The sequence below is a fragment of the Scomber japonicus genome, chromosome 6, assembly GCF_027409825.1.
Source record: "Scomber japonicus isolate fScoJap1 chromosome 6, fScoJap1.pri, whole genome shotgun sequence".
Taxonomy (NCBI): domain Eukaryota; kingdom Metazoa; phylum Chordata; class Actinopteri; order Scombriformes; family Scombridae; genus Scomber; species Scomber japonicus.
This window is the reverse complement of record NC_070583.1, coordinates 26,807,416-26,825,854: the sequence shown is the minus strand read 5'-3', so window position 1 is coordinate 26,825,854 and position 18,439 is coordinate 26,807,416. Positions and strand designations below refer to the sequence as shown.

General features: G+C 39.3%; 2 protein-coding genes and 1 non-coding gene across 4 annotated transcripts; all 3 read left to right on the top strand.

The window, feature by feature from the left end:
- Window positions 1-101: 101 nt before the first annotated feature.
- On the top strand, window positions 102-10,981 carry LOC128360793 (zinc transporter 10). Of its 2 annotated transcripts, none has more exons than XM_053321296.1 (6): window positions 102-195; window positions 6,481-7,179; window positions 8,096-8,410; window positions 9,289-9,551; window positions 9,695-9,882; window positions 10,476-10,981. In XM_053321296.1, the coding sequence occupies exons 1-6, from the start codon at window positions 135-137 to the stop codon at window positions 10,720-10,722; spliced, it is 1,773 nt and encodes a 590-aa protein (XP_053177271.1). In that variant the 5' UTR covers window positions 102-134; the 3' UTR covers window positions 10,723-10,981. The 2 variants fall into 2 exon arrangements, with proteins under 2 accessions (XP_053177271.1, XP_053177273.1); XM_053321298.1 differs by having other exon boundaries at window positions 134-406.
- Window positions 10,982-12,864: 1,883 nt separating this feature from the next.
- On the top strand, window positions 12,865-12,951 carry trnastop-uca (transfer RNA opal suppressor (anticodon UCA)). Its single transcript has one exon. It is a non-coding gene; the product is annotated as a tRNA-Sec (tRNA).
- A 649-nt stretch (window positions 12,952-13,600) lies between these two features.
- mrpl28 (mitochondrial ribosomal protein L28) lies at window positions 13,601-17,927 on the top strand. The gene is made up of 6 exons (XM_053321303.1): window positions 13,601-13,715; window positions 14,426-14,735; window positions 14,934-15,086; window positions 15,181-15,315; window positions 17,043-17,129; window positions 17,444-17,927. Exons 2-6 carry the CDS (start codon window positions 14,451-14,453, stop codon window positions 17,537-17,539), a joined length of 756 nt encoding a protein of 251 aa, XP_053177278.1. The 5' UTR covers window positions 13,601-13,715; window positions 14,426-14,450; the 3' UTR covers window positions 17,540-17,927.
- The last annotated feature ends 512 nt before the right edge of the window (window positions 17,928-18,439 follow it).

Here is an 18,439-nt window from a genome sequence, read left to right as displayed (position 1 = left end):
GTACTCCTGTTTACTTTTCTTTATGTGACTCCCCCCTACAAACTCCCGAGGCGCTGTGTCTGTGTATAGAACATGTGGTTGAGCACCACAGGGTGAATAGTTGGAGACTTCATGAGAGGCTTTGTTTCTGTGAAATGGTTTTCCAGAGATCCACAGACGTCAGGCAACAAGCCAGTTCAATTTCCTCAGTTGAAGGTAAAACAAAAGATTTTTTTTTGTGTGTAAATGATTAATGCTTGTTCTTAGTAGGGAGGCAACTTGGACCAGGATCAGGTATGTTGTTTCATAAATATTGTTTTTTGTTGAGCACAGAGGGTGGACGTTGTGAAGGCTCAGAGTCAAGAAGTCGAACTGGGCAGTGGATTCTTTGGGACAAGACAAGACCAGCAACTACAAATAATAAACAGTAAGGAAGGAATTAAACAGTAATAGATGAATAGATAAAGGACAAACACCTATGAGCACCTATGAGCAGGATAGACATATGCAGGAAACAGAAAGTACACCTGGCCAAAGTTGAAATGATTAATCTGCAACAATTGTGATGATCAAACAAATCATTCAATCAATTTTCAAGCAAAAAAACACCACATATTGAATTTTTGTCAGAAGATGGTTTAGTATCTTTACCAGTGGCGATAAGAAAGTACATATGTATATAGACATATGTATGTCTATTTCCATTTTCTATCACGTGCTGCATTGACTCATTTCAGAGGACTAGATGATGCTTTTCACTCCGCTACATTCATGCTAATAGAATATGATACATTGGCATAATTGTAATGTAGTAAAAGTTAGTATCTACATAAATATGCTGCTTATACATAGTATGTTATATATTGTCATTTGATACCATAATAATCATGATAGGCTATAAAAAGCTGTTATACATATTAACTGCTGTTGACACTCGTTTATAATACTTCAATACTTTGAAGTAAAATGTTGAATGAAGTACTTTTAAATTGTAGTTTTGTTACTTTTACTGTTGTACTTCATTTTTCAGTCACTAATACTCACTAAAACATCTCAGTAAGTGATGAAGGCCTTAAGATGTAGTCAAGTAGGTGATTTATTTATTTATCTATTTTAATTAAATATCATTTTTTCTTGTCAATGGGAAAGTCAATAAGGAACCTGGTTCAACGTCAGGCAATGTGTGATGGTTAATGTTTATTTCTCTTATTCTTATTTTCATTTGACTGAATTTATTAGAGTGCCTTACTTTTTTTGTTCTTTAAACACATTTTGTTGAATGTGATATAACTGTTATTTTGGTCTATCATACATATATAATGGTAGAGCATTGGTGAGTCCTGATACTGACTTTACATTGACATTGTTTCCATTGTACATCATATTAATATATTATGTAAAAATGTTTAAGTAAAGTGGTATTGATGATGTGAGTGCAGGTAAGGTGAGTGTTTAGGCCAGGGGACACAAACTGCCAGTCAGTCATTTGTGTGTGTCTCTCACTTTAGTCAAACCATGTGTTGATGATGATGCCAGAAGTGTTTTGGGGGGATAGAGCATGAGTAAAGCTAGTGGGTGGTTTTGGGGGCTGCAGGATAATGATTCACACATTGCAACATTAAAACACAGTCATTTTATTTCTCTTTCCTAACGACAGGCAGATGACCTCATGAACAAGAATCAATTTTAGCACAGAGTCTCGACTTTGTATTACTGATTGTTGACACTGAAGCTAATTTAGAAATGGATCTCAGCCGCTGATGGCGCCAGAAATTGCGCATAATTTGCAGTCCGATTTACTAAAGATATTGCACTAAAGGTTTTGTGGTTTAAATGTTGCCCTCCTTTGTTTGTTTGTTTGTTTGAGTCATAGGAGAGGGTTCATTGGCACATTGGTCCTTAAAGAAAACATGCCGAGAGCACAAAAGCCTCAAATAGTGTGTCTTTCATTAGCAGAGTTGTTCACACACATAGAGCTCCCTACCATCACATACCAATCACATGTTTTCTTTGTGTGTGTTTTACAATAACGTAATTCAGTTCAGATAGTCTGTTTGTTGCCTACAGCTAGTTGTGTTTGCTGAGTGATAACATCATTTACATGAGTCAGGATCTGATGGTTATTAAGGTCTGTGTTGGGCCATACATCCACAGATCACCTGTTACACTCCAAGGTTTATATGGTGATACTGATTGCAATAAAGCAGCCATTATGGATGAACATGAGGCTGCATCAGAGCTGTTTTTTAAGTAGAAGTCAGAGATAAACTACTACACCCACTTGGTCCAATGTCTGACTGAAGATTTAGTCCCTGATATCATCTAATATCAATTTAAATGTAATGTAATACCTCTCAAGCTTGAAGATTTGAAGAAAGAGAGAGAGGATGCTTCAATAACCATTTTTACTGAATACATGTTCCAATAATCTACACTCAATGTAACTTCTTAACCATAGCTTGATGGATTTGATTCATCTTTACATGGTTTTAGTATTGATAAGATAACTGATTGCTTCCATTTTGATGGGATAATGCTCGTATCCCACATCTTGTCTTATATTATCAATCTTGATACTGCTTCAAGTGCGTTGTCGTTCATATGGGCTACTTTTACCCCATTCAGGGAAAACAGTCAAACAAATATCTGACCTCCGCTGCTATAGCAACACTATCAGAATGCCTCCTGTTTACCCCAAAAGGAGCAGACTCACTGCTTACTACTATTTCAAAGGGAGATAGTGTCTAAACCCAACATGTGGCCTTGCTATGACCGCAAAGCCTAGTTTGACCAAGTGCATATTAATGATGGAAATTTCCCTAACAGATACCATCTTTGCTTGGTGAGGTTTGCTGTGCATTTGAAGCGGCTCTCCTTAATCCAAATAGACTAAATGTTTATCTGGGTCTTCTTCTGATGTAGCCCTTCTTTCTGCAACAGAATTGGCCAGAAAATCTATTGCATTGGTTACATCTCACAGCTCTTAACAGGCAGCTGTACACTACTTGCACTGCACCAAATTGCAGACACCAGTGACTAATTCATGAAGATAGTGGTTCATTTTATTTAAGTTAAAGAGGCAGATGATTCCCCCAGAAGTTGGTAGGGATCAAAGAGAGTTAATATGGGAGATAATAACTTAATAAATATTGTGTTTTAAGTTTTTTCAGCTACAGCAAGTGGCCAAAAAACTCAATAATGCTTCATTTTTAAAAAGCCAAAGGACACAGGTGGTGCTACAGGAGGTGCTGAAGATGTAGCCGGGCTACCAGTGGCCTCTTTGTGGTTGGGGACAGTGGCAAGTGATCAAATGCTTCCTCGCTAGGTCTTTCCTTGGGCTTAGTCGTGACTCAGGAATGTGCTGGCATGCTGGTAGAACAGTAGGGATTTATCCGTGGTGTCAGCCCCTATCTGGCCTGTTGACTCGCAGCCCACTGGACTGCAACAAACCCCTGCACACTGGCACACAAGAGCAGGACCTGATGGGACTGCAGCATCATTGTGGGATCATGAGTGGTAAGAGGGGGGTAGAGAGGGTGTACCACCACTAACAGGTCAAATACTCTGATGCTTTATTTAGGGGGAAAAGACAATAGGGTGAAAATAGGGAGATTTACCTTTTTTTGCAGCACTATCAAGAAAATATTGAGAAATCATTCAAAGTCAAGATTAAATCACATTTCTTAGATGAGGCTCAAGTTTTTGGCTGTCAACCTGACTGATAAAAGTCTTAAATATTCCTTAATGATGGCATGTTGTGTGTTTGTGCAGTTTAATACTTTACTTGTTGTACACCTGTGACTTGTGCAACCCCATTTTAAGCTGTTTTACTAATTCTTTCTACATTACTGAAGGGTGTCAAACCACCTGATGTTTTAGTTTTATTCAGGCATTTTTTACTGAAGCAATGCTTACATTTATAATACATCTTTAAAACCACACTGGATGTAAATGTCCCAAAACCATTGAGGCCTACCCAGCCTAAGAAGAGCTCGCCTTATGATCTGATTACGTAATCCTGACAACACAATGGAGATTTAATTAGTGCAAATTAGCTTCACTCGACCGGCTCAGTGTCGTGTATAAAGGGTGGGTGGGCTGTGAGATCGTCCAATGAAGGTATTTTCTCCCACCAACGAGCTGAGGAGGGAATGCAAACAGGGATAACTGAGGAGAGGACGATACCACCCGCCCCCCTCCCCAACTCACATGACTGCGATTAGAACAGAGGAGGAGTGTGGTGGGACAGACAGAGGGAGAGATGGTGAGCACGATGAATGACATTTTTCCGACTTCAGCGCACAGATCACATCCAAGAGCCCAACTTGCCTTTGATTGCCATCTGAGGGTTGTCCACTTTTCTGGGGTAATTAAGATTCACACTTTGGACTGATAAGACTGATATTTGTTGCAATTGTCCTAAATTTGTATTATCATGTGCTACCATGTGTGCAAAGTTTCTTTTTGACTCACGTGCAATCCTTTTTATTCATGAGTTATCTGTGTGCAAGAGTGAGTGCTGTTAGTTAGTCGACATTTATAGACACTCTTAATATTTGATATTAAAATCTGTGGTGGAAAATAACTAGTTGCATTTACTGCACCAAAGTACAGTTTTTATGTACTTCACTTGAGTATTTCTACTTTATGCAACTTTATACTTACACTTCCTACATTTCAGAGGGAAATATTGTATGTTTTATTGCTATACATCTAACACTATATGACAGATTGTTTGCAGATAAATATTTTAAATACAAAATGATCCCTCTATGAAATATAAGCAGCAGCAAATTATCTCCACTTTAACCAGCTACAACACAGTTACAATTAAAATGCTTACACATTCTCACATCATTCATAATAATCCAATAACATCATTTATCTAACCAGGGAGGGTAGCTGGACTCAGTTTAGATACTTTAGGACCTTTTGCCTCTCATTCAAAGGGCTTCTGCAGTTCTCACTGACTGGCGGGAAGTCCCAGGACCTCTGTAGGGTCACCTGACCTTATTAACGTCACCGATCACTTGGTTTGTTAGTGCTCCTGGCTGTTGTAACAACAGTTGTGAAGTCATTGCAATCATGTGAGGCGAAGTGTTGACGGATCTACTTTGACGTAGATAGCTTCCTCCACTCCTCTTTCTACATCATCATACAACATCTTCTCTACAAAGTTGAGAAACATTGACAATTCCATTCAGTCTCGTTCACATTTGGCCTCAGGTGAGTCTAGTCTCACAATATCGGACAACAGGGACGTGCACATGATTATAGAGGGGCAGGGGCTCAAACCTAGAAAAGGGCAGCATGTTCGTGCTAAGCGCCCCTGAATTTGTTTTCCGGTCCATTACACAATATGGAAATTAATGTAAAATTAAAAAGTAAAGTGCTAAAAGAAAGCTAACTATTTAGCTGTGTGTCCTGTGTAGGTGAAAGTGATATGTAATTGCCATTTCTTTTGTGTCAACAAATTATTGTCAACATGAGTTCATTCACATTATCAAAGTCACAATAAACTTTATATCTAAACCTCGGACCTGTACTTCAGACATGTAGTGAGGAGGGAAATATGATCCACCATAAACACAGTGCATTTTATTTTGAAAATTAACCCGGTGTTTTATTTTGTAAAAGATTTCCTGTCCCGCACGATCTGCTCTGTGCTAAATTGACGTCCGGCAAAAATAGAAGCTGACACATTGTGGATGGCGACTAGTTAGACCATAACTCAGGTTCAAGTTGCCCCACTGTCACGTCTTCTCAGTTATCCATGGGGCAGCTGCCTCTCTCTCTCTCTCTCTCTCTCTCTCTCTCTCTCTCTCTCTGGCGGCAACAACAACCCCGTATTACAAGAAAATGGGTACGGTAGTGTACCGTGGAGTTTTTGTACCGCATTTTTAACATGTTATTAAAAAAACAACACACACACACACACAGATAGCACATTTTAATACGAGGCAAAAAGGGCAGGGGCTCAAGCACCCCTAGGGCCCCATGTGTGCACGTGCCTGCCGGACAATCGGAGATCTCCGCCTGCTGAAGTCTGGGGATTTAGGTTTAATAAACCTACACCCCTTACATTTTGTCAAGGACCCGCTGTACTGGAAATGATGCCCCCTCCCCCCGTCTCGCCTCCATAGCGAACTGCATGTCACCTTTTTTAACAATGAATCGTGGGATACTGTCTCCAGTCTCTTTGAGCAAAGCGTTTACAGACTATGAGTCTGCAACGACTCTATTGATTGTCGTTACAACAGCCAGGAACACTAACGAACCATGGGGTTTTAATGACCTTAATTATCAAGTCTTCATAGACATAATTTCTAATAATAATAATAGTGTATTTGATTTCATTTAATCTAACATTTAACATTCTCTTAGTGTTTGTATATTTAGGGTTTAATTATTTAAATTTTCCCCTGAGATTTGAATGTTATAGATCTTTAGTATGTGAGTGTTGTTTGCAAGTATGAAGTATTTGAGTGTCTATACTCTCAGTTGCAGGTATGCGAGTGCAACACTGGTGCATGCTGGGATTGACCAGCCTGCTGCTGGCAAGTGAGGTCACCATCAGTCAGCTATGCCACTCCCTCATCACCCTGGTGGTCGGGTTCCACACATTCTTCATCCTCATGTGCATGGCTCTTCTTCCTCAAACTACAAACATAAAAAGATCTCAGCCTTCCTCTCTGGATCCAAATGCGTCTCCTCCATGTGCTTCCTCCTCATCATCATCAGCACTTCCTTCCATCCCGGCTGCAGAGTCAACCATCAAACCTTCAGCTGGCCTGCTGATCGCCACCAATGTGTCAAGCATCCATGTTAAACCTCCCACTCCTCAGCCTAACCACGAGGCAGCATCAATGGTCACCTCTCATGAGCTCATCTCCGAAAATACCTCTCCTCCAGCTCTCATCTGCGGCCTGTCCCACACCGACAGCAGGTCTGAGTCTTACGGAGCTTTCTTTGCTGTTCTCACCCTGGCCTCTCTGTGTATGTCATACTTACTGGAAATCATCAGTTTTGCCATGGAACCACAACCAGTGCAGCACCCACAGCTGCTTGTGCCTGTTGCAGCTCTCAGTCTACTTCATAAAATGTTGGTGCTCTGGCTGAGCTGGGATCAGCTGCAGCGTGAAAGGGGCTGGGCCACGAGGGAGCAAGACACCGAATGTCACCTTGAAGTAAACCACAAAGGTAACATTACCAACAATCTTTCATCCCATCTTAAAAGCAACTTAAAAGCAACTTTTGGGTTGCCAGGTTGTGGCTGATCATCCTCCAGTTGTGCACTTGCTGCATCTTTTAAGCTCTTAAATTCATTGGAAAGAAGCTTCCACCAGGTTATTTGACCTTTGACCTTCTGCAAAATTAAAGACTTGGTGTATTAGAAACTGCAGAACTGATAATCTGTTAGAGAGTGAAAAACCTGTGAATTTTATCAGTGACTTGACAGATTTTTTTATCACATGGAAAACCCAACAATTACTTCTTATTAATGGTTTATAACTGATCTAAAACATTACTAATTGATACATTAGCCAGCAATCAAGCTAAGAGGGCACTCGTAGTAGCTTCATAGTCTTCGTATAGACATGACAATGTTATCAAAGTTAACACATGATTTTTTTGGCTGGAATATGGACATGCATGACACCCAGTTTTAGCTCATTATCAATAGAAATCTAATTGATCTAATCTGAAATACAGTAGTTAGTTGTTAAATGACTGACGATCAAACTTTTCCCTGTAGTGTAAGTGTTTCTTGCTTATGACATGTTTCTGCAGCTCTAGTGAAATCATCACACAATGATGCATGAAGCTTTTTGAAAATATTTTTCTACTTTTTTTCCATAAATATGTTAAATTACATAATTAAGATGCTATTAAAACTATAAGTTCAGTGTTAGTCTCAGTAAAGTGTAAATCCAGGTAGGCCTAGTTAGACTGGCACTAAGTAATAATCATTTTATTCTATGGAAGACTTAGTGTCCTGGTGATGATATTTCTCCAACAGATTCCCTTTGAAGTAGCTGCCAAGTGTATATTCAGCTGTAAGGAACATCAAACAGTGTCCATGTTTGTTTTTCATTCCTTTGTTCGACTCCCACAGCCTTGGCCGAAGAAGAAAACCAGGGCGAGCCAAGACAAGTCCTGGATGATGTTAGCCAAGTCCGATCTGCTGTGGACGACTCGTTCCACAATGGGGCGCTTGTCCTCTGCAACCCGGGAGCCTCAACTATCCCTGACACCGACCCTCAATTCCCAGAGCAACAGCGAGAGGTCCACCCGCATGCAGCAGCTCCACAGGACAGCCGGGACTGTGAAGTAGCGAGAGGCATGGGGGTTGTGAAGGCTTGCAAGTGTGAGAGTCATTCAATGGACATCACAGAGATTGCTAAAGACAGTACCTGCGTGGGACATCTCGGTAAGGCAGATGTGTCTCACCTTTATGTACCTTGAAGAAACGGTCTTTTGAATTCAGCACACGTGTTTTTGTTTTTGTTTTTTAAAAAGATTTGGTCACCGTTATATGTCACCAAATTGAAATATTGTGCAGGTGGAAATTTGTTAACGTGAAACAAATCTCAGAATAAACTCCATTAGTTGCTATTCTGAAGCTTTCACTTATATTTCTGCATGTTTCCCAGTTGTCATTCAGTTGTGGACGTTATGTCTGTATGTACATACTTGAAGGAAAATTTGAACATCTGCAATTTCATGTCAGCTGGGCAAACTTCATCTGCTGAGGAAGATCATGTGATCTGATCGAAAGCTTCAGTAAGGCTACGAATGGACATTGTGTTGAGATTTTTTGTAAGCTGCTGTTCCCACAGTGAAGAATAATATATTAATCAAACATCATCAGTTAGATTATTTGTAATTTCACTAACAAAGACCAATTTAGTTATGAGTTTATAGATTTATTGCAACAGTAGAAGAGGGATGAGGGTTGAGGGCTGAAGGGTTGGGGATGAAGGGATGATGGGATAGCGGTGTAGGGTAAAGGATGAAGGAATGAGGTCAGAATCAGGGTGCCACTACACTAGGATGGGACTCTGGATGGGGGAGCTGTCTCTTCTTCTGGTCCTGGATGGAGATCCCATGATTCCTGAAGTCAAACTAAAGAGAGAATGTTACAAAGATGACATGATATATCTTGTAAGGGCTCTGACCCTAAAATGTACTATTCTCTTATTGTCTCTCTAGTAAATTATGATGTTTTCGTCAGCATTTCTTGTACTATAGCTTTGGTAACATGTTAAAAAACAAAAGGCATGTTTTTTTTCTCTTCTTCTCTTTCAGATAGTGAAAAGGCTGTCTCCAAGTCAACACATCACACTGAGAGCTCTGTACCAAGCAGACGGTGGCCAGATCGGCTCCTTCCATTTGCCTTCGCCATTCAGGACCTGTCCACCTCCATTCTGGGTCTGATCTACAGCCTGGTAATGTTGCTGGTCGGCCCACACTGCCTCTACAGCTCTGAGTCCTGCGCCCTTCTGGTTTATCTGGATCCTTGCTTCGCAACGCTAGGTGTGATTATGCTGTTGTCCATAGCTAAGCCACAGGTCAGGCTCTGCATGTTTATATCATTACATTTCGTTTAAATGCCTTCAAGCACATAAATGAAGCTCCTTGACGCTCATATTTGATGCAACTGTATCCAAACCTGTTAAAGCATAATTGTTTCACTGGTAAATCTCCTCTCCAGACATACAGGTTGGGACTGCTGCTGCTACAGGGCATACCTCCACACATTTATGTGCCTGATCTTGAACGGAGGATTGTGAGTGTGCCTGGAGTGCAGGCTGTGCACGACCTCCACATCTGGCAGTTGAATGATTCATTGATAGTGGCCTCTGTGCACGTTCACTGCCATGCTGGGTTTCCGACACACAGGTAAAGCAGCAAAGTTTGTATTCGACCTCCCTCATGAAGGTCTGATAGACTGAAACATTGCAACTTAGTAAAACAAGTAGTGAGCTGTTTTTCATTTTTTGACTGCACTTTCCTCACCTGCCACTACTCAGGTGTGCAGAGATTCCTTTCTTTCATTTGACATTTTTCCTCATTACTAGTAGATACTAAATTATTCCGTTTTAACATGTAGCTTTTCCTGTTGTGGCAGCGTCTCATTTTATCTTGTTATATCACAGAACTTTCTTGATATTACACAAACTCAACTAATCTCAATTGTGTGAAGCTTTGGTTACAATGTTAGAAACAACAATGTTAGAAACATTTACAATTACTGGTTTAGGGATGACCACAGCAAAGGTATGATCCATCCATTCATTCATTACTGCATCTTGACCTGTTTGAGACAGATGGGGATAGGTCACCAGTCTCATAGAGCAGACACATACAGACAGATAATTCACAAATACAAACAATTTCTTAAGTTCAAGGGGTGGTTAGTGACTGTTTTCATGTGTGTGTCCAGATAAAACCTACATGTTTTATTAATGCAGGGTAATTTCACATGTGTCCAGGTGTGCTGATCTGATGTTGGGGGTCACCAAAGTGCTGAAGAGTGTAGGAGTGAGCTGCTGCACTGTACAGCCAGAGTTTGCCACCTGCTCAGCATCATCTTCAGGCAGCCAGGGTGGGGCTACTCCAGTCACCCAAAAAGAGGACCCCTCCCCGCCTCCTGTCCCGACCTGCAGCCTGGCCTGTGGAGAGGCCTGTGCTTCAAGTATGTGCTGCAGTCCCCCCGGTAAAAAAAAAACAGGGGAATAGCCTGCAGAGACACCAACGATCAAAAACACCAACCAATGACTGTCAATTCTAGCAAAATTACATTTGAGGAAAACAAAAGAATGATCTGATATCCAGATGTCAAGACGGTAAACATTGGGTGAAATTAACATATTTGAAAGTGTAATGTCTTCCATGACAGCCTGCACATTTTTACTGAAGTATGTTGGTTTTATCATGTAACGGGGTTACACCAAAGAGTCCTATGTAATGTCACATCTTTGTCAAAGGATTAACTGGAAAGATTGCGTGTTACGTCATTTGTACCTGGAAACTCTGTATTTTCTCTTGTGTGTATTCTAATAAAAAAACTTATGAGTCTCCTTTGGTTTTTGAGTTAGATCAACTTAATTGAGCGAGGGACAAATCGGAGCTGCAAAGGTAGGTATGGAACACGGGTGTCAAACTCATTTTAGTTCAAGGGGCACATACAGCCATATTTGATCTCATGTAGGCTGGACCATTAAAATCCACTGCAGTATAACCTATAAATAATACGTAATATATATAATATATATTATGACTTTTCTGTAATAAAACATCTATTCATAAAACCGATGAACAGGCCTTAAGATGCCGGTGCCAGTTTGGGGTTACCCTGCAAAGAGATAATGATAAAAATGTGCCCCAACGTAATCTGAATTACGTTGCAAAGCCATCATCTCAAGTTTAACGTCCACAGAAAGAACAGAAGATTTGACTGAAAATGGCGAGCAAAAATAAGCGAGAACAGCAGTGTGTTTTGTTGAAAACAACTGTGCAATTTTAATACATTGCAGTTATCCAGTGGACCCTTTGCCGAGCCAGTTCTGGCCCACGGGCCGTATGTTTGACACCCCTGGCTTTAGTCACTTTAACTTGCAATAACAGATTTGACCATTTGGGGGCAGCAGGCAACATGTTGTGAACATGACACAGGACCACCTTTAAAGCTGAAATCAAGCAACAGTTGTTTTTGGACACATCCAGCAGTTATGAAGAAACTCTTTAATTAATTTTCTGTTGTAGCTGGTGAATGTAAGTCCAACATACACTCTGTCCTAGCTCTGTTTTTGATATCAGCCCTTGAGGGAAATGTCATATGATGGATCATTTTAATGGTATATTCACTTTAAAAAATGAATCTACTTATGTTTACCTCAAACCCTGAATACATTGTAACTTGTAGGTTAATGTTGAAGAATAATGAATAAAGGAGAGCAGAGAAACAGTAGAAGAGGAAGATAACTGAATATATGGAGGGAAGACAAACTGTGAGGATCCACAGTAGAGTATGTGGAGCAGATGGAAGACGGGCAGTTTCTACATTTTATATTTTTTAAGCATTTTTTGTATTGCAATGTCTGAAATCGAGTGTGTGTGTTTTTTGTTGCTGTTTTTGTTGAAACAACAGAATACACATTCAGGAAAACATCACATCACGTATACATTCTAGTTCAGAAATTAGTTAAATTTATAAGGAAATAAGGAATATGACATAATAAATTACACATAAAGATAATAAAAGCATAATTGAAATAAAAGTAAATATTTTTTTTTTTAATAAAGTGGGGGTTAATATATATCTTAGTCAGATGTTTCAGGCAACAGTGATTCATAATGGGTTATTAATATATTGCTTTTTTGAAATTATTTAGTAGCTTGAGTGATTTTAATAAAGTGTCCAATTCTAGGAGGAAAAGTGCAATTGTAGGTCATGTTTTTGAGAATTTCTGTTTATGATTTTAAAAATGTGGCATACAAAATTATTTAAAACAATTAATGAGATACTCTGCAGTATTACTCTCTCTGAGTTATAATAGCAGATTATATCTTTGAGAAAGAAATGTATATGTGAGTGCAATATAGCTGAACTATTTGGTGACGTTTCTAGCTCTGATAGCCAATCACAATGGATCTCTTTAGCATATTACAGCACAAACCAGACAACAGTGAGCCTTTTAATGAGTTTATTCTGAGTTTATTCGACTAAAACATTGAATTATAGGTCTCTACGCGTTGTTCCACTCTTACTGCACATCCTCTGTTCAATAATTACAAATTACACTAAATAATGACACCGTCACTGAGATATGTGTCGCTACTATGAGGTATTTATACTTCATGTCCGCCTCTCTGTAAAATGCCCGGATGAGCCTCGGTGGTCCGGGGTGCAGGCTTCAAACCTGTAGCTGCCTAGCGGCAGAGTGGTTCAATTCCACCTTTCGGGCGACCGGAGGATACTAGGAAGTTAAGAATCAGTAATTGTGCGAATTTTTTAACATATACAGCATCAAAGTTAACTACGCTTCTTTGCAATTTATATATGCTACTTTATTATTTCAACCACAGCGGAATATTCAACCCAAATAGTCAAAACTGTTTATTATAGTGTTATTTTAGTCCACTTGTGTTTTGTTTACGACCCTTAAAACTACGACATTTCCGGTTGAACTTTGTCCTTGTATTTCACAATAAAAGTCAAAATGATTTAAAGGAATAGTGACATTTTTATCTATTATTATCTCGTTTCACTTTTATTTAATTTTTTATATATGGTGGTCTCCAGGATTTGAGCTATATTTATATATAAGATAAGATAAGGTAGATTGTATTTGTCATTCAGATTATACACTAGGCTATATAGTGCACATCCAAACGAGAATTCGTAGAAATAGCTCAAAATGGTACAAATGATTAAGATTTAAAGGTGCTATATAAATAAAGTTATTATCATTATCATTAATATTATTAATAATACATTTTGAATCTGAAATGAGTCTTATTTTTTGTGGATCTACATCCGGTTTGCCCGGAAAACAATATTGATTGACAGTCTGTGAGAGCCAATCATGTGTCTGCTCGGTGGAGGCGGGCCGATCAATGCGGAAACCGGACCGGAGGATGCATGGTGTCCTTGTCTGCCTGTTTTTGGGTTAATGTGGATTTAAAACTCACTCTGTGTTTGTTGGAGGTCTCTGTTTAGTTGTTACCCGGTAAGACAAACATTTCATGGTACTTATAACGATATATCATGTGCGTAGAAGTCCTGTTTTCATCAAATAACACCGATGTCTAGTTGGGTTGTTAGCCTGCTAATGAGTAATGTTATGGTTGTAATTCAGTAAATGTATTTCCTTTATTTATTTTTATTAAAGGAGATAAATCTTCTTAATCTCCTAATACGTTTTAGTTTAATATACCATATTATTTAAATGAACCTGCTTCAGTTTTCCTCATCAAGTCTATAACATATGTATCTGCAGCTACTAACTTTCATTTGATTATCAATTAACAAATCAAATATATATGTTTTGGTTTAACCCTCCTGTTATTTAAAAAATGTTTTTGTATCAGAAATATGGATGCATTTCATCTATTTGCCTAAAAATCACATGGATGGTTCCAGCTTACATTCTTTGCAAGTATAATCATCACTACTTTGGTGATAATTTCTACTGTATACATTATAAAACAGTCTAACCAGACAAGGTGTGGATATGTTCAAATTCCATTCAAATATTTGAAATGGTTTTAAAATAGTAATTATATCCTGACTAAACTTTGTGTGTAAATGAGTAAAACAACTTGTTATTAAAGGATAAGTTCACAGTTTTTCTATCTGCACCTGATTTCTTTCACCTGATTTTTACTTTAAGTATTTATGTTTATTTCTGATCCCGTCTTTATTCTGTCCATCTTCCAGATTTGGTTTTAAAAGACAGTCCATCATGCCTTTGCACAAATACCCCCCTAAAGTCTGGGAAGCTGTGAAAATGACACAGGGCATCTATGCTCGTCTCCCTAAACATTACCTCAAGTCTCTTGAGAAGAAAGAGCCCACGCCCGTCCACTGGAAGCCTCTAGGAGTTCAGTACAGACTTAGCCCAAAGACAGGGCAGAAGGAACGGGTGCAGGATGTCCCAATCCCCATCTACTACCCTCCGCAGTCCCAGGCCGGCCTGTGGGGAGGAGAGGGGTGGATATCAGGCTTCAGATATGCCAAAGAAGACAAAGTGAGTGTCCAAGAAGATGATTTGCTTTCTGTAAAATATTTACAGCTGTTTACTGTATTCATTCATTGTACGTTTGAACCACAGGCACTCGTTTTATTGCACCTTTATAAAATTGATGATATCTTGTACTCCAGACATAATGCCACAGTTTATCTATCTGTTGTTTTTAATTCAGCTCTCAATTGTCTCTTTGCTTAGTTGTCCACTCGTCTGAGGAAGACCTGGAAACCACAGCTGTTCAAGAGAGAGCTGTACAGCGAGATCCTCGATAACAAGTTCACCATCACGGTCACAGCTCGCACTCTGGACCTCATCGACACCTCCTACGGATTTGACTTTTACATCCTCAAAGTAAGAGAAAGCTGCCCTAGTTTTTTTTAAAAGACACAATTTGGGAACAAAACAAAATTTCTAACGAGCTCTCTAACTGTCCGACTTGTTTTAGACATCGAAAGAAGACCTGAACTCGAAGCTTGGGATGGACCTGAAGAGGGCCATGTTACTTCGTCTGGCACGTAAAGACACTGAGCTTTACCCAGATGACTCAGTCAAGAGAGAGAAGGTCTACCACAAATACAAGGTGGGTCATGTGTTTTAGCTCACTAAGTGATCCTAAATGTGGTAGGATTTCAGGTTTATTTCAAGCTGATGTATTACCTATGTATGTGGCCTTGAGGTTTATGTTTCCTGCTAAGTTTGCTCTCTCAAGCTCCGTTTTAGAGATTTAGGGAAATGCACACAAAAAAGCGAGTACCAGGGCAAAGCTGCTGAGCCTCCTAGAGCTTTCCAAATAAACATGATTTTTAAATGAATTTCTTTGAATGTTTCTGAGTCTGAATGAAAGTAAACACAGACACTAACCACCTGTAGCAGCCATTATGGTTTACTCCATAGTATCTGTGGCAACTTGGTGATAAATAAAATGGATTGTGTCTGCAAGTTTCCAAATAGCATAGATGAAATGACATGATACACACTGTGCAGTTGGGATGATAGAGACCCACACACTGTAATTTCTGCCTTCATGTGCATAACTGAATGTTTGGCCCAGCCGGCTTTGCTCTATTCCTCCTGTTGATTTTGTGGAGGTGAAACCGTCTTCAGGTGAGGAAGGTGTTGATAAATGCCACTTGTAGTAGTTACTCAGCTGACATCCGTGGACACTTGTAGATTGATCTGAGTATGGAAACAACAAGTCCTGTGAGAGCAGTGACTGCCTTTCCTGTCAGTCCTGTTGCCTCTCTGCCTCCATTCTTTGTTTTTCTTTATCAATTTGTTTTATCTCCTCTCTGTGTACTCCAGCTAGAATAAATACGAGTGGCCATCAAATTGAAATGACTCATGATCATCGTCACACAGGATAATCCCTCATTCCACTTAGTTTTCTTCCTCATAGTCTAACTGCAGTGAAAATCAGCCACACACATGTAAACTAACTGCAGATAAGTGTTTAGGTTAGTCGGCAAGTTCCCCTTGATATAAGTCTTTATGCAGTTAGTAGTTTCTGTTTACTTTTGTTCAGACTCAGAAACAAACCATTGAAATGATTAATGTAAAAAACGTCTTTATTTGGACAGCTGTAGGAGACTCAGCAGCTCGACCCACGTTACATGCTGTATACGTGTATTTGTGAATCCCCTTAACCTCTGTAACAGAGCTGGAGAGAGCAAAGTTAGCATGACACACAAAACCACAATGGCCACATTTATGGGGAAATGCATCATGCTGAAATAAACAGAAAATTCCCTGTAAGACTATATATCGTTTATCATAAATCCTCTTGGTTTTCGCCAGGTGCTGTGATTAAAGGACAGGTTTAAGCCTGTCTTAAAACAACAATCTGGTGCCAATATGAACACTTACAGAGGTTTTCCTCGCTGTAATCATTGCTTCTGTTCATGCTGACAATTAAAAAGCCCTTTCAAATGGGCTTTCAATGGAAGTGATGGACACCAAAATCTGCAGTTTGTCCATTGTCATTCTGTGTAAAAAAAAAAATACAGTTAAAAGTTTATCTGAAGCTCATATGCGGCTTCAGCAGACTAGGTAGTTATATCAAGTGGATATTTGCCACATTTACAGTTTTTTTTGTGTGTAAAAAGCTCCAAAAAGGACTTGTTTGGATGACTTTAAATTAATTTAAGTTAATTTTAGCCAGAAGGCTTGTGGATTTCGGCCTCTATGTTCATTTGGGCACCTGATCTGTTGTTTTAAGGCATGATTGAAAAGTTGTGAACCCATCCTTTTGAAAATCAAAGAACAATGAAATGATGTGTTTCTCTTTCTTGCTATCTTCTCGTTGAGCAGCAGTTTGAGGTCCCAGAGGAAGAGGCAGAGTGGCTGGGACTGAGTCTGGAAGAAGCTGTGGAGAAACAGAGGCAACTGGAGCACAAGGTAGCTGCCCTAAGTTCATCTCATTCAATACCTTTTCCCTCACAACAGCTAAAATCAAAGCAGTGGTGCTAATGCTTCTTCGTTTTTAGCGGGTGAACATATCGTATGTCAATCTTAATGATAAGTTTATTTTTTAAATAAGCTTGTTATCTTATCATTTCCATTTTCTTTCTCATAGACCCTTTGGATTTCTTACATGTCTCTCTCCTAACTATTGATTGTAATATTCTGAAAAATCTCCTAGTGATCATAACACCATGTACAGTATTGGATCTGTTTGCTCCGTGTATTCTGACTACGTTTTGTTCTCACAGGAGCCCGAGCCTTTGTTCAAGGCCTGTGTGGACAAGCTGGTGGAGGACTTGCACATCCAAAAATTCTTAGAGCCTCATCTCTCTGAGAAGAAGTGATGACCAGAAATGTTTAAGCGGCACAGAGGCCGAGAAGTTTCAGACGGGAAGCTTAAGTAAGTTGAACTGTCAAGCATCTCCAGATGGTGGTGGGAGTCTGAGTCACCAAGTTTCTGTCTGAAACATTTGAACACCCGGGAGAATTTCCTGCAGTTTCGGCTTGCATTTCCATCCGGGAGTGACACACAAGGTTGAAGTGACACAAATCAAGAGGTCACGTTGGACTAATGCTTATTTATTTCAGTTCTGCTTTATTGCCTCTTGCATGTTAGATCTATTTCAAGAATAAAGGTAATGCCTCCATCGGTGTAAATACTCCCCAACCAGCTGTGATATAAGGAGCTTGTAAAGGATATCTGAAAAATAAAAGATTCACATTTTCTTAAAACCTTGTTTCTATTCATCTGTTCTCCAATAACCTTTTTAATAGTCCACTAAAAATATATTTAGCTCATTTCTTCTTTTTGTATATATATATAAAACTACAAATAGCAACTGCTTAGATTAGCATTAAGCCTGGAAACAGGGAAATGTTAGCCTGGCTCTGTCCAAAGTTAAAAGATCCATCTACCAGCACCTCAAAGCTCACAAATGAACACGTACCTGAAATGGTTTATCTGTACAAAAAAAAACAAAGAATAAAAAGGGCTAATTGTGGATTTGCAGAAGATTATGTGATGGACAATTTCTTGGCCTGGGCACAGTGATTTCAGTCACAGTGACCTGTCAATTATATTGGTCTCCTTGGGAACAGCTGCTCTAAAGTAAAGCAAAGTTTTTCTAATGTTGAGTGTGAAACATGTTACTCTTTATTTTCCCACTAGATGGAGCTAAAATACTTGAAAAGAGTAAAGTTGCCATTTAAGCCATTTTATTAGTGGTATTTGATAAATACTAACA